This window comes from Phyllobates terribilis, unplaced genomic scaffold (genome assembly GCF_046119375.1).
Source record: "Phyllobates terribilis strain yellow unplaced genomic scaffold, ASM4611937v1 Scaffold_13__5_contigs__length_258822181, whole genome shotgun sequence".
NCBI lineage: Eukaryota > Metazoa > Chordata > Amphibia > Anura > Dendrobatidae > Phyllobates > Phyllobates terribilis.
In genome coordinates this window covers 122,901,197-122,924,415 of record NW_027362773.1, presented here as the reverse complement: position 1 = coordinate 122,924,415, position 23,219 = coordinate 122,901,197, and the positions used below count along the sequence as shown (strand labels likewise).

At 47.2% G+C, this 23,219-nt stretch overlaps 1 protein-coding gene across 1 annotated transcript in view; it reads left to right on the top strand.

Annotated features, from left to right (window-relative positions):
• Nucleotides 1–22,515, top strand: part of LOC141173996 (uncharacterized) — a 41,270-nt gene extending 18,755 nt beyond the window's left edge. The window contains exon 2 of the mRNA XM_073658577.1: nt 18,685–22,515. Within this exon, the coding sequence (XP_073514678.1) occupies nt 18,691–22,194 (3,504 nt within the window). The 5' untranslated portion in view covers nt 18,685–18,690 and the 3' untranslated portion in view covers nt 22,195–22,515. The remainder of the gene's footprint in view (nt 1–18,684) is intronic.
• The last annotated feature ends 704 nt before the right edge of the window (nt 22,516–23,219 follow it).

The following is a 23,219-nucleotide window of genomic DNA, read 5'->3' as shown; positions in this document are numbered from 1 at the left end:
ACAAAATGTACGTCACCTCTTACACAGTACAGGAAGGAAACTGTTGGATCATATTTATCAGTAGAGGTTCGGTGCCGGTCTGGTCATACAAGATTACTATGGGAAAGCCAGCCAAGACATGGATATCAACCACTTGGAAATGTTCTGTTATTGGCAGCAGTGCTATTCAGCGGCTCAAGTTTTCTAAAATCCCAACATATGTTCAAATTGCTAAATGTGAAATCAATAGACAAAACTACCTACTATAAAAATCAGACCATATACCTGTTCCCGGCCATCAACCATCACTGGAAGGAGGAGCAAAAGGCCATCATACAAAGTATCCGGGAAAGACCACTTTGCTTGTCAGGAGATCAACAATTAGACAATCCTGGATTTTCTGCCAAGTATTCTGTATACTCTCTCATGGACGTGGCTAGCAAAAAAATATGTTCATTTTCTGTGGATCCGGTTACTCCAGGAGTCACATTGAAAGACTCAGAAAAAGTAGGATTTCAGAATACAATGGGTGAACTCCAAACTATGAACGCTGATGTGAAAATGATTGTTACTGACAGAAGTGTCGCTGTCCAAGAGCTTCTAAAGGACAATTATCCGGGTATCGTACATCAGTTAGATCTGTGGCATTTATCCAAATCAATTGGCAATGAAGTTTTAATGGCAGCAAAAAAGAAAGACTGTGAAGTCCTATACGAATGGGTAGAGGCGATTAGAAACCATATTTGGTGGAGCTCTTGCACATGTTGTAAAAACACTGATATGTTAATCCAAAAATGGAAATCAGTTCTTCAGCATGTCACCAATGTCCATGAGTGGGGAGGCGATAGTGACTGCAAAGCCTGTCATCATCCACCTCTCCCAGAAGAAGTGGTGAACAATACAAACTGGCTGGAGAAAAATTCAGTCGCCCATGAACAACTCAAAAAGATAGTTCTAAGTACCAGCCTATTAAAGGACTTAAAGCAACTTTCCTTCCTCTGTCACACAGGAGAGTTAGAGATATACCATAGCGCTTGCCTTAAATATCGTCCAAAGACATTACACTTCTTCATGGACTCTATGGTAGCACGCACACAACTTGCTGCCCTCGACCATAACAGAAATGTCCATAGGGTGAAAGAAGCAGTGAAAAATGGGTCAAGTGAAGATGCTCTAGATAATGTGACACAGAGTTTGGAGGTTTCAAATGGTCTAAAGTCGTGGATTGTCAAGGCACTGTATAAACCAGTTTGGAAAAATTTTCTTTTTGACATTATGAATGACGTGATAGCAATTGTCAGAGAGGAGAAAACATTTAAATAACCCTACACTTATGGAAAATCACCATTTAGAGGATTGCAAACAATGCAGTGTTTTTTTTTTTTTGTTTGTATTTTTTTCTTTGCTTGTTGGTGTATATGATATATACAGGTGCATCTCAGTAAATTAGAATATCATCAAAAAGCTAATTTATTTCAGTTCTTCAATACAAAAAGTGAAACTCATAGAGTCATTACAAACAGAGTGATCTATTTCAAGTGCTTATTCCTGTTATTGTTGATGAATATGGCATACGTCCCCTTTGACCCCCCCCCCCCCCAATCATGCTGATCCCGACTGACCAGGGCTGTGGAGTTGGTGAGCCAAACGTCCGACACCGACTCCTCAATTTCCATGACTCCGACTCCAACTTCCTCATACATGGCTCATGTTTAAGTGATAAATTTACTGTAGCACAGATTCATCTCAGCTAAAAGTCTAGACCCTTAGATCAAGAATAGGACAGACATTTATAGGACATTTCATAACTTTCCAAAAATTGTATGAAAAAATATTCCCCACAAACTGCATTGAACTACTGTTCCGAATTTCTTATATATTTTAGGAGTCAGAGTTGGTCCATTTTATACCGACTCCACACCTCCGACTACACAGCCCTGCGACTGACAGATCTTTTCTTATATACAGACATAAGAAGTTACCTAATGAGAAAAGTGGGTCAGGAGCTGTTTTCGAAAGTATGTCCAATCTGAAGCAGCGGCAGATTTTCAGAGTAAAATATATGTGTCCTGCAATAATAGACCCAGTCTCTGATTCATGCAGGTCCTCGGTACCTTCACCCTGCTCTGCTAGATTGACAGGTCACTCTACAAGTCTGTAAAGAGATTTGGCAGTCAAGGGGAGCAAGGAGAAGCAGCTACGGTCTTAATCTTCCTAGTCACAACATCACCGTCCAGATTCTAAAACCATATTTTCTGTTAAATGCCGCAATGTTTCACAGTAAAATTTGCTCTTCTGCAATAATAAAACCAGTTTTTAATTATTTGTGAGTTTTAAAAATTTTTAATGCAAAGTATTTCAGAACTAGAGATAACAAAATACCCATTTTGTACGTTGGAGCGGAGGAAATTGCTAAAAAAAAGACTTTTCTCTTTCAATCAGTGAGAATTTCATCTAATGATAAATGAAGAATTAGTGAGAAAAAGCAAAACAGTTGATGATTCTCCGTCCAATTTCAGTTTTAAAATTTATAACCAATAACTTCATTAATTCAGTAACCTGTTGATCATATTTTAGTTTGTAAGGTGGCTGCCGTACATGTAGTGGACAGGAGATATGTATTAAGAGATGGTTGTCCACTGTGATGTAAACATGGAGGAATGCTTTAGTACACACAGTTCCAAGTAGGGTTAATGACAAGCCTGGTTTCATGTGAGCATCTGAAGAGTTGGGCGGGACAGCTGCTCAACATTTCTCCACCCCTGGGTGTGGTTCACATTGTAAAATGGAGCCTGTTTGTCTCAAACATGGTCTGTGTGTGGAGGTTTGTAAATCTCCAGGAGTGTGTGTCTTAGCCAAAAGTCTAAAAATCTACTCTCTAACTCAAGCGGGCAGACCCGCACTACTTTTGAATGGACTTTTTCCTTTGTTTCACTTTTTACCGAGAACGGGCTGTATTTTTGTTTTCCTGTGTTACGGTTTATGTGGCGTGAAATAAACCAGCCGGACTTTTTAATAGAAATGGTTCTTGTGATACCTCATGCCACAGCCTAGTAAGTAACTTAGTTACATTTGGTGTTCCCGCTACAGAAGTACTGCATGTCTTAGGTGAAGGCAGTTATAAGCCAGGGAGCAACGTCCGACAGCATGGAGGACCTGATTAAACATCTGATGCAAGCCCAGCAACAACAACAGTTGGCACAACAGGAGACAAGCTGTTTATGCAACAGATCCAACAGCAGCAGCTGCACCGACAACTGCAGCAGCAGATTGAATTACTCGCAGAGATTGTTCGTGGCACGGTGGAGGTTTTGACTCTTAAGGTCAGCCGATGATTTCTCTTTCCAGAAGACGGTGAAGAGAGCCTTGCAGAAAATGACACCAGGTGACGACAGAGGCCTTTTTAACCATTTTTTAAAGGGTCACCGATAGGGAGAAACTCCCGCCAGACTACTGGGCGGAAGTCCTGACGTCATACTTAATGGGGAAGCAACAAAAGGCCTACTATGATTTAGCCTTACAGAATGGCAAAGAATATATGACATTTAAAATGGAAATTTTGGGGGTAACAATGACTGTCATGGCACAACGAGTCCAACACTGGGCATATCACCAGGACAAACTCCTTTGCTCCCAAATATTTGATCTACTGCACCTCTTGAAAAAATGGTTGCAGCCGGAGTCCTGTGTCCCAGAGCAAGTTGTAATGGACCTGTTCGTGCACTCCCTTCCGAGGCCGATGCAGACTTGGGTTGCCCAGGGAGATCCCCGGAACGCCGATGACCTGGTAGGACTGGTGGAAAGCTATCAGGGGGTCGACGGTTCTTTTGGGAAGCAACCCACTCTTTACTGGAGGTCACAACAGGGGCGGCGGAGGTCGTTCTGAAGGTCACAGCTGAGGATGTAATTTGCTGGAGATGTCACGGCCCAGGTCATATAGCCGCCCATTGTCCCCGACCATTGAGCAGATGGACTGTAGCATGGGACGCCGGTGTTCATACTACGCATATCCAGCTTGCAGTGTGGACTGCCCACGCAGCCATGGGCCCCAAGCTTGTCCCGAAAAAGTGAATGGTCTGCAAATGACTGGATTACTAGACTCGGGGAGTTTGGTGACCCTCGTGAAGGCCACAATCCCTCTCCAACTGATCCCTGGGAAGAAGGTGGGAGTCTGCTGCATTAACGACGATGCTAAAGACTATCCAGTGGACAGAGTGATCATTGAAACGGCCCAAGGTACTGAGTGCCATCGGGCCGGCGTCCAGGATTTGTTGCACCCAGTTATCGTAGGCCAGGTCTTTGTGTTGTTTTGAGATGTGGGGGGATGGAAAAGGCCTCAATTACTCGGATTAGAGACAGTTTGGCCCTAAAGAAGTCTCACCGCACCCTGACTGGTTTTCCTTCTGTGTAATGGTGGGGGATAAGGAGGTAGTGCCCCTTGAGGCCGACTTTCCTGAGATATGGGTGACTGGAAAAAATTTTGCGTCTGCCCAACATAGGGACCTAACTCTAAAAGAGGATTTCAATAATGTAACCGTTATAAACGGCATAGCGCAAGGGCGGTGGGTTGACACCAGACTTCCCAATTTTATGATGAGTGGAAATTTATATTTATTTATATTTACTTTTCTATAACCTGTATACCCATAGTAGAGGTCTGATAACTCCCAGTGGGTGTCAGATTCCTTTTAAGGAGAGGGGGAGTCCAGCCCAGTCTCTTCAAGAAGCTAATCACCGGCGGTCAGTCCCGCAGTGGGCTGCTCACCACCTGCCTGTCTCCCCAGCCAGGCAGGCTCTGATCACTTGCTACAAGCTGCCTTGGCCAGTCTCAAGGAGGGAGACAAGGGTTCCTACGAGATCCTCATAGCAGCAGAACGTTGCGAGGAAGCTGCAGAACGTCAACCAGAGTACCAGCAAAAAATGCTTCAGCTCCAACTCCAGCTACAGACCCAAGCCAGCCGCGAGTCCACTGGGATCCGGGTTCCGAAGCTACGGGCGGAGTGCTTACCCCAGCTGTACAAAGAAGAGGACTTGCACACTTTCTTACTGACATTTGAAAAAACTTGCCATCAGTACCATCTGCCTGAGGACCAGTGGGTCCGGTTCTTAACCCCTCGCCTCAGTGGTAAGGCCCTAGAAATCTTTGGTTACCTGCCCAGCGAGACCATCATGAGCTATGAGGACATCAAGCAGGCTCTGGCCCGGCAGTATAATTTGACCCCTGAGATGTACCGGAAGAAGCTCCAAGTTTGTAGTGGGGTCCTGCAGACAGCTGTGCTGATCATATGCGGGCCCTACTGAGAGCAGTTGATCAATGGATCACGGGACTGGAGCTTACCACCGTCCAGCAGCTGAAGGAGCTCATCGCGACAGAGCAGTTTCTGTGGAACTGCCTGGAGGACCTCCAACAGTACCTCCGTGACCAGAAGCCAAAGGGGGCCTCTGCAACAGCGACCCTTGCCGACGAGTACGCCCAACAACAGGACTCCAGAGGCCAAGAAACTGGCCGACTGGAGAGGGAGTAAGACGAACGCTGTGCCTGCTGTCCCTGCTCCCAAGCCCAAGGGAGCACCTACCCATGCTTTCCTCTCCACACCGGTAGGGGAACCCCGACTGTGTCACCTGTGCAGATAGCCGGGCCACTTCATGGCCATGGGTCTCCAGCACCAGAATGGCCCATCCCCGTCCCAGAAACCGTCCACTGTTTTGTGGGAGGTCCCTTGACAACATTCAGACACCATAGGCCACACCAGAATCATGGGACTGCGAAACACCGACGCTGAGATGATTCTTGTGCGGCCTGAACTGTTGCTACCTGAACTGTTGCTACCCCAGGATTTGATGCCTGGGAAGATTCTTGATGTATCCGGGATTGGAGGCGTCAAGCCGGCTCTGCCCGTTGGCAATGTGTATTTGGACTGGGGTGCCGGGAGGGGAGTGCGGGAGTTGGGGGTAACTCTGAACATTCCTGCGAGTATTTTACTTGGGAGAGACTTGGGGCAGCTAGTGTCCCACTATGTGACCACTGAACCGCCAAGGCCTAACTCTCCAGACAATGTCATGTCCACCCCTATTGCTGCTAATGTTATGAACATGCCTACTGATGGAGATGCGGGGGTGGGTGATGTACTGTGTCCCTCTCCCCTCGGGGGGAGGAGATAGATCAAGTCGGCTGTGATAAGGCCCTAGAGTGTGGCCAGGCTGGGACAGTTCATCCTGTGAGGGTGTCACACAGTTGACCGACAGAGGGCAAACAACTGCAGAGGAGGAGCATGCCATGGAGGACGGGGCAGTCCCAGGAGAGGTAGGGCGCCTAAGTAAGGCCGCATGGCAGGGTTCCCCCACAACCGGGATGTCAGAGGGTCAAAGTAGTCCATTTAGACCGGAGGCTTGGTCAGAAGCGGAGGAGAAGCGGACGCTACCCGCGGTTACAGCAGCAATTTCTACTTGCCAAAGATGGGGGCCGAGGTGACTGCCTACTGCCTGTCATGTGACACCTGTCAGAGGGTGGGGATGGCGGGGCAGCGCCCTAAGGCCCCACTGGTAACTCTGCCCATCATCGAAGAGCCTTTCAGGAGGGTGGCTGTGGATTTGATTGGCCCGGTGGCCACTCCCAGTAGTTGCGGGAAACGCTTCATACTGACGGTATTAGACTATGCCGTCCGGTACCCGGAAGCGGTAGCCTTGTCATTCATTCGGGCCGACAAGGTGGCCACCGCCTTACTGGAGATCTTCTCCTGAGTGGGTTTTCCCCAGGAAATGCTCACCAACCGGGGAACACAATTCATGTCACAGCTGATGGAGTCCCTCTGTAAACAAATACAGGTGCAACATCTGGTGACCAGCCCGTACCACCCACAGACCAATGGCCTGTGCGAATGGTTCAATGGCACCGTGAAGAAGATGCTTAAGATGTTGGTCGACTCCCATGGGAGCGACTGAGAGCGGTATCTCTCACATCTGCTATTTGCCTACCAGCAGGTTCCACAGGCCTCAATGGGGTGCTCCCCTTTGAGCTCCTGTACGACTTTTGTGCACGGGGCCCTCTGGCTCTGGTGAAGGAGGTCTGGGAAGGGGACTTGGCCACCACTGGAGAGTCGGTCATCGAATATGTGTGCTTCTGTGACAAAAAAGGAAATGGCGCAGCTGGTGCACGACAATATGACTCAAGCCCAGAAGCGATGGTACGACCAGAATGCTTGTGAGAGGACCTACCAGGTGGGTCAAAAGGCGTGGCTACTGGTCCCCGAACCCCAGGACAAGCTTCAGGCGGCCTGGGAAGGCCCGTACCTCATGCACCTGCAGCTCAATGCCGTGACGTACCTGATCATCCTGGACCACGCCCAGGTAAGGCGGAAGGCCTCCCACGTGAACATTATGAAAGCACATCATGAGCGGGAGACCTGCACCCTTCCCTTGTGCAACCTGGCAGAGGAGGGAGAGGTTGAGACCCTCCCACACATGCTCGGCCAGGGCGGGTGGGACCGTCGAGGACGTGGAGGTTTGCCACCAGCTGTTGTCGGACCAACGGTCCCAGCTGTTGTCAACCCTGCACCCCTTCCAGGATTTGTTTAGCAGTAAGCCCGGAAGGACACTGTCAGCTGTCCATTACATGGACACCGGGGAAGTCTCCCTGGAAGTACAGCAGCACATGTGCCAGGAGATTGACGAGATGCTTAAGCTGGGGGTCATCCAACCCTCCAGCAGTGCTTGGGCCTCACCTGTGGTCCTCGTCCCAAAGAAGGACCGGACAACCCGGTTCTGCGTGGACTACAGGGGGCTCAACGCTGTCATTGTCACAGATGCTTACCCAATGCCGCGCATCGATGACCTGCTTGATTAGTTGGCCGGGGCTAAGTACCTGACCATCATGGATCTGAGCCTGGGATATTGGCAGATTCCCCTGACCCGCAAGGCACAGGAACGCTCTGCCTTTATCACCCCATTCGGACTGCACGAGTCCACGGTGATGCCATTCGGCATGAAGAATGCCTGGGAGGGAACCGGGGTGGAGACATGGGCTTGAGCAGGGGGCAGTGATCCAGAGAGTTTATCAGTTTCAGCAGCCCTGAGCCCAGAGTCTTTGTTCCTGGGGAGGTCGTGCCATCAAGACGTGTGGGACAAGTTCATCAACCAAGTGAAGGCCCACAAACCTCCCATGTGGCAGCCCTTCCCCCAAAAGCCAGATCATCCATCTAAACCGGTAACTGACTTGTAATAACTGCTTTATACCTTTTGTACCCATGCTTTTGTGTTTGTAACTATGACCACTGTATATGTATAACCCTTATGTATATAGCGTATTGTTTAGTGTGCCCTTATGGCGATTAAATATAATTTAATCTTGTGCTGTGTAAGGCTGCGGTGTTCACACCGTGCAGTAACTGAGGCAGTGACCCAAGCAAGTCCAACATAAACAGCTTTTATTCAGCAACTCACGGTTAAAGAGAAAGTCCTCCAGTTCGCAGCCGGGTTAACATGAGTCCATAAACAACGGTTGCCGGGGACAACGGCCACGCAGGGCCTCTCAGAGCCTGACAGGTGCAGAGCCTTCCTAGGCGGTGGTTCAGCCACACTCCGTCCTGCTGAGCTAACCTGCTGTGCTCCTAGCAGGTTGCAACATAGAACAACACTAAACCTTAGTGAAGGAGTTTTAAAGGACCTGTGGCAAGAGCCACTGGAAAATCCGGGTTGGAGGGAGGAGGCCACCCCACTGCCTCCTGTGACCTCCTCCAAGAAATGAAGGCCCTGCCGGGTTTTACTTAATCTGCCTTAGCCAGGTAGTCTGACCAGGTGATTGCTCACCTTCATTCCTGCATTGCAGCCGCAGCTGTGTCTGTGACTGCAATGCACTCCAATGGATTTAATAGGTCTGTGTACACATTCTGGGGGATATATAACGTCCCTCGTATACGATTCCGGTCACTGCCTCACATATCCCCCCTCTCTGTTCAAACTTGTGGGGTTGAACATTTGCCACCATACTGGGTGCCCGGGACAGGGCATCCGCGTTTCCCTGCGACTTCCCAGGGCGATGTTCTACCGAGAAACTGAAATTTTGCAGTGACAGGAACCACCTGGTGACTCGCGCATTCCTCTCCTTGGCATTTCTCATCCATACCAATGGTGAGTGGTCCGTCACCAAGCGGAACTGACACCCGAGTAAATAATAGCGTAGCGATTCCAAGGCCCACTTAATAGCCAAACACTCCTTCTCTACCACGCTATAGTTTTTCTCTGCCGGGACAAGTTTTCTACTCAAGTAGGTGACCGGGTGCTCTTCACCATTCACTTTTTGTGACAATACCGCTCCTAGGCCTACCTCCGAGGCATCTGTCTGTAAAATGAAGGTTTCCTTGAAGTTGGGGCTGATGAGGAGCGGCTGTCCACACAGGGCTAACTTCATGGACTGAAAAGCTTCCTCTTCCTTAGGGTTCCACTGAACCATTACCGATTTTTTTCCTTTCAAGAGATCAGTCAGGGCTGCCGTTCGCCCAGCAAAATTAGGTATAAACAGGCGGTAATACCCAAGGATGCCAAGGAACGCCCTCACCTGCTTTGTACTTGACGGTTTAGGCCAGTTTTTTATGGCCTCAACTTTATTGATTTGGGGCTTAATAGCTCCTCGGCCTATCACATACCCCAAGTATCGGGCTTCCTCTAGCCCTATCGCACATTTTTTTGGATTTGCCATTAACCCCGCAGCTCTGAGAGAATCCAGAACCGCTTGTACCTGGGATAGGTGCGTATGCCAGTCAGTGCTAAAGATGATAATGTCATCTAAATAGACGGACGCCTACTCCTGATGGGGCTTAAGCACTATGTCCATCAACCTCTGGAATGTAGCCGGGGCCCCATGTAACCCAAAAGGTAAGACCACATAGTGGTATAGACCCTCTGGAGTTACGAAGGCGGTCTTTTCCTTCGCCGAATCTGTGAGGGGTACCTGCCAGTAACCCTTGGTGAGATCGAGCGTGGTAAAGTACTGGGCCTGCCCCAGTCTCTCAATCAGCTCGTCCACCCTGGGCATTGGATAAAGGTCAAACTTTGACACTGCATTCAATTTCCGGAAATCGTTACAGAAGCGTAATGATCCGTCTGGTTTTGGAATCAATACGATGGGGCTAGCCCACTCACTCCGTGATTCCTCTATGACGCCTAACTGAAGCATTTGTTTTACCTCAGCCGTGATGGCTTGCCTCCAGGCCTCGGGTACCCGGTACGGTCTTATTCGTGCCCTTACGCCAGGTTCGGTGACAATGTCATGTTGGATAACCGTAGTACTACCTGGTAGCTCTGAGAACACGTCGTTATTGTGCTGCACCAGCGAGCGAGCCTCCTGTCGCTGCTGTTTAGTGAGGGCACCATTTATCCTGACCTCCCCCTCGGATGCTTCCCTGGCTAAAGGTAGAGAACTCTCTGGTGATATGCGCGGAGTGACGTCTGTAACTAAACACTCGATCTTTCCAAGGTTTTAACAGGTTTACATGGTAAAGCTGCTCAGGTTTCCTCCTTCCGGGCTGATACACCCGGTAATTTACCTCCCCCACTTTTTCTCGAATCTCATATGGTCCTTGCCACTTGGCCATGAACTTACTCTCGGCTGTGGGTACCAGTACTAACACCCGATCACCCTTGTTAAAAGTTCTGACTCTGGCTCTTTTATTATATGTGCGCCTCTGAGCTGCCTGGGCATCTAACAGATGCTCTTTCACGATGGGCATGACCGCCGCGATCCGGTCCTGCATACTAGCCACGTGTTCAGTTATACTCCTATGCGGAGTTGGCTCTTGTTCCCATGTCTCTTTGGCTACGTCCAACAGACCCCTAGGGTGTCTGCCATACAATAACTCAAAGGGAGAGAACCCTGTGGAAGCCTGGGGTACCTCACGGACGGCGAACATCAAATAGGGTAACAACATGTCCCAATCCCTTCCATCCTTAGAAACCACCTTTTTTAACATGGACTTGAGGGTTTTATTGAACCGTTCTACTAGCCCGTCGGTTTGAGGGTGGTACACTGAGGTGCGCAATTGTTTAATTTTTATCAATTTGCATAGTTCCCTTGTCACTTTGGACATAAAGGGGGTCCCCTGATCCGTCAGGATCTCCTTGGGGAGTCCAAGGCGACAGAACATGGCAAACAGCTCCCGTGCAATCAGTTTTGCCGAGGTGTGGCGTAGTGGTATAGCTTCCGGGTACCGAGTGGCATAGTCGACGACTACTCGTATATGTTGGTGTCCACGGGCGGATTTTACAATGGGTCCAACCAAATCCATTGCAATCCGTTCAAAAGGCACCTCTATCACTGGCAGAGGTACCAATGGGCTACGGAAACTTGCAGTGGGTGAGGTCAACTGATATTCGGGGCAGGATTCGCAATACCTTTTGACTTCCGCGTAAACCCCAGGCCAAAAGAACCGCTGTAAGATATGGTCTAGCGTCTTTTTCACCCCTAAGTGTCCACCCAGCAGGTGTGAGTGTGCCATCTCCAGAATCTCTCGACGGTACGACTGAGGTGCCACTAACTGTTCTACAACCTCGTCCCTGATCTTATCTGTCCTGTAGAGTAACTCACCGTTGATTACCATGCGTGGAAATACAGTATCTGCACCGGGCTGTTGAGCTACGCCATTTATCTCTAACTCCCTTTCCCGCGCCTGAGTCAGGGTGGGATCCCGTAGCTGAGCTGTCCCAAACGTGCCCCGGGACACTTTCAGCTCGGGGATCGATGGGGTGTCCTCGACCTCTCCTGCCAACACCTCTAAGGGAAACCTATCGGGGTCACACTCTGTCCCTAGGTTGGACACCCCTACGGCAGGTTCATCGGGCACAGCGTCTGAAATACATTTTACCGGGGGAGAGTGGATTTTGTTTCTCCACAGAGTCCAGAACAGGGGCAAGTCTCTTCCCAACACAGTCCCATAGGGAAGCGTTTTTACCACTCCCACCACATGTTTTATGTCTCCACATGGCGTGGACAAAACTATCTCTGCAGTTGGGTACTCTCGGAGAACCCCATGGATACATACAACCCCGACTGGCCGTCCACTGGGGTTGTCTCCTGCCACCAGCGACCCATGTACCAGAGTCACGAGGCTCCCTGAGTCCAGGAGGGCCTCCGTCGGGTACCCATTAACCAGTACCTGGCATAGTTGGAGTTCACTGTCCCGGGATTCGGCGCTCGCTGTGCAGACGGTCTGGGCGTACATTGAGACCCGGCGGCTATATCCGCAGTCCATGGGTTCCGTAGTCAGGGGACAATTAGCAATCACATGTCCCGGCCCCTGACACCGCCAGCACCTAAGGGTGGAGGTACTGTTAGGTCTTATCCCAGTTTGGGAGGGAACCAGTCTCATGCCGCTCTCACTCCGGGGTTCCCCTTCAGCACGGGCACGGTGCTGACTGTCCCCAGCAGAGGGACGCGACCCCTTTCCCGACTCCTGGGTTGGCAGGGATCGGCGTGACAGCCGAGAGGGGGCGGAGTCTCGAATGAAGTCCTGAGTAGCCGAGTAGCGCTCGACCAAACTGACCACCTGGTCGAGGGTGCCGGGGTCCCCTTGCCCCACCCAACGTTGGATAGCGACTGGCAGAGTCCTCACCAGCCGGTCAACCACCACCCTCTCCACTATCTGGGCTGGGGACAAAGTCTCAGGTTGGAGCCACCGCTTTACCAGCTGCAGGAGGTCATAAGCCTGAGACCGGGCAGGTCGGGTCTCCACATAGGCCCACGAAAACACACGCTGAGCCCTCACGTATGTATTGACCCCCAGCCGGGCAAGGATCTCACCTTTGAGCCTCTGGTAGTCCCGGGGTTCCTCCTGACTGGGGTCGAAACAGGCCTTCTGGGCATCGCCAACCAAAAACGGAGCCACCACTTACGCCCACTGTTCGGCTGGTAGGTTTTCCTGCTCGGCTGTGCGTTCGTAGGTGGTAAGGAAGGCTTCCACGTCGTCCTCCGGTCCCATCTTCCTCAACGCTGATCGAACCTAGTCCCGGGCGTCTCGACGTTCCGGGGCTGATGCGGTCGGTGTCTCCCGCAGGGCAGCAATCTGTTGCATCATCAGTTCATTTGTTTTTTGCTGCTGCTGGTACAGTAGCTGCTGCTGATGATTGTGCTGCTGTTCCCGCTCCTGCTGTTGCCGTTGGAGACTCAGGTGCTGCTGTTCCCGCTCCTGCTGTTGCCGTTGGAGACTCAGGTGCTGCTCCTGCTGTTGCCGCTGAGACTGCAGCAACTGCTGCTGGGCGAGTGCGAGCTGCTTTAATAGCTCCTCCATTTTGTCCATGGGGTGGAACTGAAAGGTGGCAGGCCGGATTGTGGTCATGCAGCGGCCGGTGGGGTATGCCTCAGTCACTATGCCCGCATTCTCCACCAAGCTGTAAGGCTGCGGTGTTCACACCGTGCAGTAACTGAGGCAGTGACCCAAGCAAGTCCAACATAAACAGCTTTTATTCAGCAACTCATGGTTAAACAGAAAGTCCTCCGGTTCGCAGCCGGGTTAACATGAGTCCATAAACAACGGTTGCCGGGGACAACGGCCACGCAGGGCCTCTCAGAGCCTGACAGGTGCAGAGCCTTCCTAGGCGGTGGTTCAGCCACACTCCGTCCTGCTGAGCTAACCTGCTGTGCTCCTAGCAGGTTGCAACATAGAACAACACTAAACCTTAGTGAAGGAGTTTTAAAGGACCTGTGGCAAGAGCCACTGGAAAATCCAGGTTGGAGGGAGGAGGCTGCCCCACTGCCTCCTGTGACCTCCTCCAAGAAATGAAGGCCCTGCCGGGTTTTACTTAATCTGCCTTAGCCAGGTAGTCTGACCAGGTGATTGCTCACCTTCATTCCTGCATTGCAGCCGCAGCTGTGTCTGTGACTGCAATGCACTCCAATGGATTTAATAGGTCTCTATACACATTCTGGGGGATATATAACGTCCCTCCTATACGATTCCGGTCACTGCCTCACAGCTGTTATTTTATCTCGAACCTTAAGCCTGTTGGTCGGTCCAACGAACACGCTACCGGGCTGGTTTCTAGCCCGATATAGTCCTTTATATCAAATAGAAACTGGTGGCAGCTTTCCCAGGCCGACTAGGCTCTGCTTCACTGGAGCTAGTGAGCGGAGCCTCTCAGTCTGTTAGGGTTGTGGGCAAGTGTGGTGCCACGTCAGTGACTGAGTGGGCCACCTCTACTCACTCCCTGGTGCCTTCCTGTGCCCATGTGGACTGGGGGTATCTGTGCATAACGTATCAACCTGACCTTATGCATCCCTCAGGGGGGTGCGGAACGTCACGTAGGTGCAGAAGGCAGGTCCGTACCACGTGCTCCTTCTGACGTAACTGTGACGTCAGGCGGGGTGTGGATCTATCACAAGAGGCGGCAACAGCAAGGTTCTGCGGGCTCCCCCTGTTTCCGTTTCTACACAGATAATACAGCTATGTTTAGTCTCCATGCATAGCAGGGGCCTGGCTGGATCGGATGACACCAGAACCGCTTTCCTAGGACTGTCCATAAAGGAGTTATAATCATTCATAGGTTTTGGGAGATTTAGCTAAAAACCTCCTGAGGAGGGGACTTAGGTCCAGGGAGCAAGAGGGGAGTGGCACCAAAGGGGTTAAATGCTTGTGTTAAGCAGGGCCTAGTGCTTTTTCTCTGGAAGGACATAGCGTGTGGGGAGAAGTCACGTAACAGAAGGGACCGCAAGGCAGGCCTTTCATCTGACTCGTAACTGACGCTTAATATCTGCATACTTTTGTACCACTACTATTGTATTTGCATGAGAAACACACTAGCCCACATATTGAGATTCACACAAAGGCTGTGTGTAGGAAATACCACTCACACCCCATGTCCGTGTCGCCAACTCGAACAAAATATATATAAACAGGAGGAGAAACGAGCATATTGGCATAAAAAAGCTTTATTAGTAATTCATATAAAACTCCATTTATTAATGGCAAAATATGTCATGTAAAGTGCAGACATGCAGATCAAAAGACCCCACTTAATCTATAGCCCAAAAGAAGGGTAATATGGATATATTGAAAAAGTTACATAAATACCATGAAACATACAAGTATTACATACACATCCTCCTAAAAAGGAGGAAATGTAATAAATATTGAATAAGAATGAAAAAACAGTAGGGGCAGAAAAGAGAAATAGACCGGGGCAAAAAGAGGTGGTGTACATGGAGAATTCAATATACCACTAAATATATGGGGATCACGTATACCATAGTCCTGTACCATTAGTCAGCTGCCATAGTGTATATCATATGCAGGACAATGGTGACTCACCCCAGATATTGTCACATGTAGAAAGGGAACCACATGAGGGCAGGTGTCTGTCGTGGAAGACAGCTTCAGTCTTTCTACTTGTATGGTAGCCAATTCACCGTGGAAACGGACCACAACCCTCTCACCGTATCCAGGTCGAATGGGAGGTTGCTGCTCTGCATCCTTGAGCTCCAGCAGTACCACTTCACCATTCGACAGAAGAAGGGCCGGGACCACGGTAACACCGACAGATTATCCTGACCAGGGGAGGTTGCACACGAGCGAGCGGGGGAACATCGGAAAGTGCTACTCCCTAGCGCCATTTAAAGGGAGGAGGTGTGAAGGATGGAGGATGTAATGGCAGCTAACAATCATCCTTCAGCATGTGCAGCTGTAACAAGACACCTAGCTCCGCAGGTGGTCCCGCCTTTCATCTGCAAAGTCAGGATTTACACCCCCACCAGGTAGCTAGATGCAAGCACTTACCGGAAGACCCTCTATGGAGCCAAACCATACGGTCTGCTTTGGTCAGACAGATTGGAATTCCACATTGAGTTATGGAAATACGTCCTAGCCGTACATCACGTATATTTCCGAGATCCGCTTGGGTCTCGACCGATTCTAGCACATAGGGATAGGGAGATACACAGAAGAGCTAGTAGGAAGGGAGTAGCTTAGTTCCTAATTTCCTATACCTGTTCATGGGGTATGGTCTGCTCCAAAGACTATTTCTTCTACATAGCCACATAATGCAAGTATTAACCTCACTATTGCCTAGAATGGCATAATTAGGCTTAATGTATTGAATACTATTCATACTTTTTGGAAAATTACACATTATAAGACGTCTTCACAAAATATACAAAACTAATACAATAAAATTATCATAATAGAAAAGTGAAGAAATATTAATGTCATTACTTTATAAATATCCAACAAAGAAAAAAATAAAGAAATTATCTACTCCTACTTTTAATAATATTACATTACACAAATATTCTTCTTCAAGACAATAGTCCTGTAAAATCCTCATCTATAAAATAATTTTTATGACCACCAAAAAAAAAATGTTTCAAATTACCTTAACTATAACCAGTTATTGGGGTCTCATAAACCCCATTTTTAGATTTCGGGAAAACTATATAGCACAAAATTATAACACCACAATATACTTCAAGGATAAAGCTTCAAATAAATTCTCACAAGGAACCAGCCTCGTGCAACTGATATGAAGGCATTGTGGGGTTTCTCAGACCCCATCAACAGGTTCCTATGGCTAAATTAAGGTCTGCAACTTTATGGCCAGGTGAAGGATGCCGTACTATATGTATTTCAGCTTAATTTTTAATACTTTGTCAAGCTATGGATCCTGTCCTTTATACATACACTACAATGAAAAGGTGCCCATACACCTACGATAACTCCATGCTTGGCTCAGCTGACCGACAGCAGCTTCTGGGAGAACAGAAGTCACAGGTGTTCGTGTCCTGTCATGCTCGGTGATTTTTATCCGCCTAAAAAGTTACCAAAATGTTATCCGCAAATGTTTTAACCCCTTCCCGACATCTTCCGTACATGTAAGGCACATGTCGTCTGTATGGAGTAGGCTCAGGATCCGAGCCCGCTTCATACTCTTCTGGTGCATGCTGTGTTACAAAGTTGTATCATCTGGGCTGTGCTCCATTATATTTTCCACTTTCCCAGGCAGATTCCAACACAGTCAGGCACTGGTCTTGCTCTGCCCCCGTCTGTTGACATGTAGCAAGGTGAGTCAGTAGAGTCTTGAGGAGTCTTGTAGTTTGGACCTCCATCGATCAAACATTAACTGCTTATCTTACAGATAGCGAACAAAGTTAAAATCCAAAAAAAAACTTCCATCCCCATTTTTACCCGTGTATTATTAAGTGTATGCGAAAGCTGTCATACATTGGAGCCCAATGTTGTACCTAGCAAAAACATCCGCAGCTTATCCCAAATCCACCTTAAGCCCCCGTCTCACATAGCGAGATCGCTAGCAAGATCGCTGCTGTGTCACGGTTTTGGTGACGCAACAGCGACCTCACCAGCGATGTCGCTACGTGTGACACTTTGCAGCGATCAGGCCCCTGCTGTGAGGTCGCTGATCGCTGCAAAGTGTCCTGGACCATTTTTTGGTCGTTGCCCTCCCTCTGGTCAGCACACATCGCTGTGTGTGACCAGCGGGAGCAGCGATCAGGCTGGTAACCATGATAAACATCGGGTTACTAGGGGCACACGCGCACCTAGTAACCCGTTGTTTATCATGGTTACGAGCCTGCTAAACATCGGGTTACTAGGGGTACACGCGCACCTAGCAACCCGTTGTTTATCATGGTTACGAGCCTGCTAAAGTGAGCGGTAACCTCCCGCTCACTGTAGCAGAGTGGTAACCATGATAAACAATGGGTTACTAGGTGCGCGTGTGCCCCTAGTAACCCGCTGTTTATCATGGTTACTAGCCTGCTCCTGCTTCAGCAGGCTGGTAACCAGGAGCAGGACATCGTGGAAAGATTCTTTCCACGATGTCGCTGCTCCCCTGATCGTTGGTGAGCCTGCCTGTTTGACAGCTCACCAGCGACCACATAGCGACGCAGCAACGATCCCTGACAGGTCGTATCGTTGTCGGGATCGTTGCAGCGTCGATAAGTGTGACGGAGCCTTTACTGAAGTCCAGATTAATGGTGATGTTTGATGTCACAGCATGCTTCAGCTAACCCAGATGCTAAATTGAATATTATTAATGATGATAAAAGGAGAGACAAATTTGAGAAACTTAAGGCCATAAATATATTATATGTTTTATTTAAATCAAGGGAAATCCACTGGTTAAATGCCGCCTCACTAGACAATGCCATCTCAGGATGGCAATACCAGCACTGGACTCCTAATGATAAGGTAGACGTGTACTCCTCAGCACAGTAAGAATAATTCACTCAGTGCAGAAGACCTTATCTGCTATCCCAGGTCTGAATAGGCTAACGAGTATCTTTTTTAAGAGCACATGGTAAGTTTGCCATTGGTGAAATGACCAAATGCTTGACTTTACTGGCCATGCGTCTCCTGACCCCATTGTGACAGCTTCATATATTTGTTTCAAGCTGTCACTCTCTTGTTCGGGAGATGCGCAGTCAGTCCATGCTTTGCGATCTAAGATAAAACCAATGATCACAGAAAACTGAAAGAGCCCTAACAGTCTGCTTCAGCTAGCATGAGCACAAGTCCTGTGTCCCCCATTCCATCCATTAGACGTAACTGTACACCCTATTGTAGAAAATCACCTGCAATCTTAACGTACAGTTACTTTTATTTGTGGTAAGAAGTTATAAATGTTTCTACTTTTTTCAAATATGTTGCATTTTAACATCTAATGCTTTCTGAAGGTTTATTTCCATCTTTTCTTTTTTTTTTAATGTAGGTCATCATGCCAAGTTGTGTTGTGCGTAATTGTGCTCAGAGAAAAAAGAATTATGATCGTTCTATAAGTCTTCATACTTTTCCAAAAGAACCTGATAGAATCAAGCTATGGCTCATGCAGACAGGACAATTTGCTGCCGACCTTGTTGACCAAATGGTTATAAAAGTGTATCTAGGAAAAGTACATGACTCCTATAGATTGTGTTCCTTACACTTCTCACATGACTGTTACCACTATGACGGATATCGGAGGATTTTGAAGAAGAACGCCATTCCTACTATTTTTAATACAGTAAGACCATCTACAATTCCATCTTTACCATCTACAACTATTCCATCAGCATCAGGAGCAACAGACTCTTCTAGTGAGCAACACAAGTCTTCTGCTCCACCTGCCCAAGGCCAAACACCATCTTGTTTCGAAGCAGTACGTACATATCGAGTTGAAGTTCCTGTTGTTCCTCCAAAGGATTTGTTTCAATCATGTGGAAATGATCAAAAACCTAATCCAACTGTTAGCAACAAACCATCAATGGTAACTATTCAACTAACTGCAACCAGTACGGCCACAAAAAAAAAATCTGCTGTGCCTGGTATAAGTGAGCAGTCAAGACCTTCTACCACATCCATTGTGGAAGTACCAGTGTCGTCATCATTGATAGTTCATCAGAGTACATCTGCAATTTCACAATTGAAAGTATCATCCCAAGGTAGTCAACTGGGGGGACAGCTAACACCTGTCAACTTGCAGCAAAGTACAGTGGCCCCCGTCACATTTCTGGGGAAACCTTCTTCTTCTGTTCCCACAAATTCAAACTTACTTTTGAATACCCAGCTTCAATTAGAGGCAACATCTTCAAACACCAAAACGTCATCATCCACCTCGTCTTCCTGTCTGAATGTATCCTTTTCAACAGCATCAAATCCAGTCATCTCTACCTCTCAGTTTAGCGAGGTTACCTACAAAAGTATGACCGCTCCACTGGCCAATATTCCTTTAACTGTCATTGGTGAAACAAAGCCGTCCTCCATGACGGTTCTTCCAGTTTCTGTAAATGCTTCCCCTGTAACACAGACACCAGCAGCATCTGCTTTTGCACAGAACCCACCCTCTATATCTGTTGTACAGAAACCACCTTCTTCCCAATCTGCAATTCCCGACTGTGCACCGCCATCAAAGAAAAGAAAACTTAAGGAAAATATGTATTTTTATAATCATATAGATGTATCGTCAGCTGCTCTACCTATTCTGCCCAGCCAAACATCTGGTAATCTCATTTTTCTGCCACACAGCACACCATTCGTTCAGCCATCCTGTCTGATGCAGAAGCCTTTAATGGTGGACAAAGGTGTCAACACTGATTTCTACACAAATACAAAAAGCTGTTGTGTTGCTACTGATCCAATGCATAGGAGAAGAAGTATACACACACAAACTAAAATATCTAGAAGAAATCGCAAAATTATGTGCACCTTATTGCTTGGAACCAAAACAGCTAATACCTCACAATCAACCACATCTCTTGCCAGCCACGAAGACAATGGATTTAATGACTGCAGTTCTTCCAGCTCAAGTGAAGGTGACAATGATCCAAGTAAAATTTCGGAAACTGTTAATTTAGATCTTGTTAAAGTTGAATTGTCATTGAATCCTGAAGTTGATTCAACTAGACCTACTTCTTTAGGTAAAAACCAAGCAATTAATATTAAACAAGAAGATGATTCATCAGCAGGGCAAGAAGTGCTATCAGCAACACCTTTTAAAAGTCACTTTACAATACCAAATTTTGACATCAATACGAAAATTGAACCCAATATAAAACTAGAAGAGGATCAATTTTCAATTTCTATCCCTACACAAAACATCACTAACTTTAGATCAAAAAATCCTAAAATTGAACAGATTTCCCCAATTCCAAGTGAACCGATCACTCCAATTTGCAAAAATTCAGTTTTATGGGGAACTTCTGCCATACAGACCGATGATGAACAAGAAGACCCGAATGACGACTACTTTCATATCAATGAATTGAGTGAAGATGAAGATGAGTCGTTCTTGGTTCCAAGTGATGCAGAAGATGAAGATGATGTAAAACGTGTCTTCCAGGACTTAGATTCACCAGTGGAAAGTTCTGTTGATGAAGAAAAGTATCTTGTATTTGAATCCTGTCTCAGAAAACTGATAATGATGATCCCGTGTATGTCCGAAACAAAATGTACGTCACCTCTTACACAGTACAGGAAGGAAACTGTTGGATCATATTTATCAGTAGAGGTTCGGTGCCGGTCTGGTCATACAAGATTACTATGGGAAAGCCAGCCAAGACATGGATATCAACCACTTGGAAATGTTCTGTTATCGGCAGCAGTGCTATTCAGTGGCTCAAGTTTTCTAAAATCCCAACATATGTTCAAGTTGCTCAATGTGAAATCAATAGACAAAACTACCTACTATAAAAATCAGTCCATGTACCTGTTCCCGGCCATCAACCATCATTGGAAGGAGGAGCAAAAGGCCATCATACAAAGTATCCAGGAAAGACCACTTTACTTATCAGGAGATCAACAATTAGACAACCCTGGATTTTCTGCCAAGTACTCTGTATACTCTCTGATGGACGTAGCTAGCAAAAAAATATGCTCATTTTCAGTGGATCCGGTTACTCCAGAGGTGACTTTGGAAGACCCAGAAAAAGTGGGATTTCAAAAGACAATGGGTGAACTCCAAACTATGAACGCTGATGTGAAAATGATTGTTACTGACAGAAGTGTCGCTATCCAAGAGCTTCTAAAGGACAATTATCCGGGTATCGTACATCAGTTAGATCTGTGGCATTTATCCAAATCAATAGGTAATGAAATTTTAATGGCAGCGAAAAACAAAGATTGTGAAGTCCTATATGAATGGGTAGAGGCGATCAGAAACCATATTTGGTGGAGCTCTTGCACATGTTGTAAAAACACTGATATGTTAATCCAAAAATGGAAATCAGTTCTTCAGCATGTCACCAATGTCCATGAGTGGGGAGGCGATAGTGACTGCAAAGCCTGTCATCATCCACCTCTCCCAGAAGAAGTGGTGAACAATACAAACTGGCTGGAGAAAAATTCAGTTGCCTATGAAGAACTCAAAAAGATAGTTCTGAGTACCAGCCTATTAAAGGACTTAAAGGAAGTTTCCTTCCTCTGTCACACGGGAGAGTTAGAGATATACCATAGCGCTTGCCTTAAATATCGTCCAAAGACATTACACTTCTTCATGGACTCTATGGTAGCACGGACACAACTTGCTGCCCTCGACCATAACAGAAATGTCCATAGGGTGAAAGAAGCAGTGAAAAATGCTTCAATTGAAGATGCTCTAGATAATGTGACACAGAGTTTGGAGGTTTCAAATGGTCTAAAGTCATGGATTGTCATGGCACTGTATAAGCCCGCTTGCCACAACTTTCTTTTTGATATTATGAATGACGTGATAGCAATTGTCAGAGAGGAGAGAACTTTTAACTAACGCTACGCTAATGGAAAAGCACCATTTAGAGCATATATGACAAACTCTGGCCCACAGGCTGATTAAATTTGGCGCTCGACCATTACAAACAATGCAGGTTTCTTTTTTGTTTGTATTTTTTTCCTTTGCTTGGTGGTACATATATTGTGTATATTGAGGTATATTTCTACAACCATAAAACGTTAAGAATTTTCAATGTTCTATTTTACAAAGAGGTTGATATTACTATTCCCCGTTCTTGTATCAACATATTTCTTAAACAGAGTCTGTCAGACCCACAGGCAGCCTACGGCCACATTCACACGTTCAGTATTTGGTCTGTATTTTACATCAGTATTTCTAAGTGAAAACCAGAAGTGGAACGATCAGAGAAAAACTATAATAGAAACACGTCACCACTTCTGCATTTTTCACCCACTCCTGATTTTGCCTTACAAATACTGATGTAAAATGCTGACCAAATACTGAATGTGTGAATGTGGCCTGAGTCCGAGACTGATTCGGTTATTGCAGCCCTGTTTGCTGTACTCATTAATGCTGCAACGTTTCAGAGAAAATATACTTTTATATTGGCGTCCAGTGATTAGGATGACTATTTACATAGTTATGTCCTTGCTGGCTTCTCCCCATCCCACTTATCCCGATTGAAAGATCTTTTCTTATACTCAGACATAAGAAGTCACCTGTCACATGAGATAAGTGCGTCAGGCACCGAATTTGAAAGCATGTGAGTAAAATATACGTGTGCTGCAATAACAGAACCAGTCTCTGATTTATGCAGGTACCCGGCACCTTCGCCTTGCTCTGCTAGATTGACAGGTCTCTCTCCACGTGTCTGTAAAGAGACCTGTCAATCAAGGGGAGAGAGGAGACTCTGCTAGCGGCTAATCATCCTAGTCACAACATCCTCATCAAGATTCTAAAAGCATATTTCTTCTGAAACTCCATAGTGTTTCCCAGTAAGGATACAGTCAGACTGACTTATAACACGGACGACGATCGTATCGCAGTGCATGGACTGGACA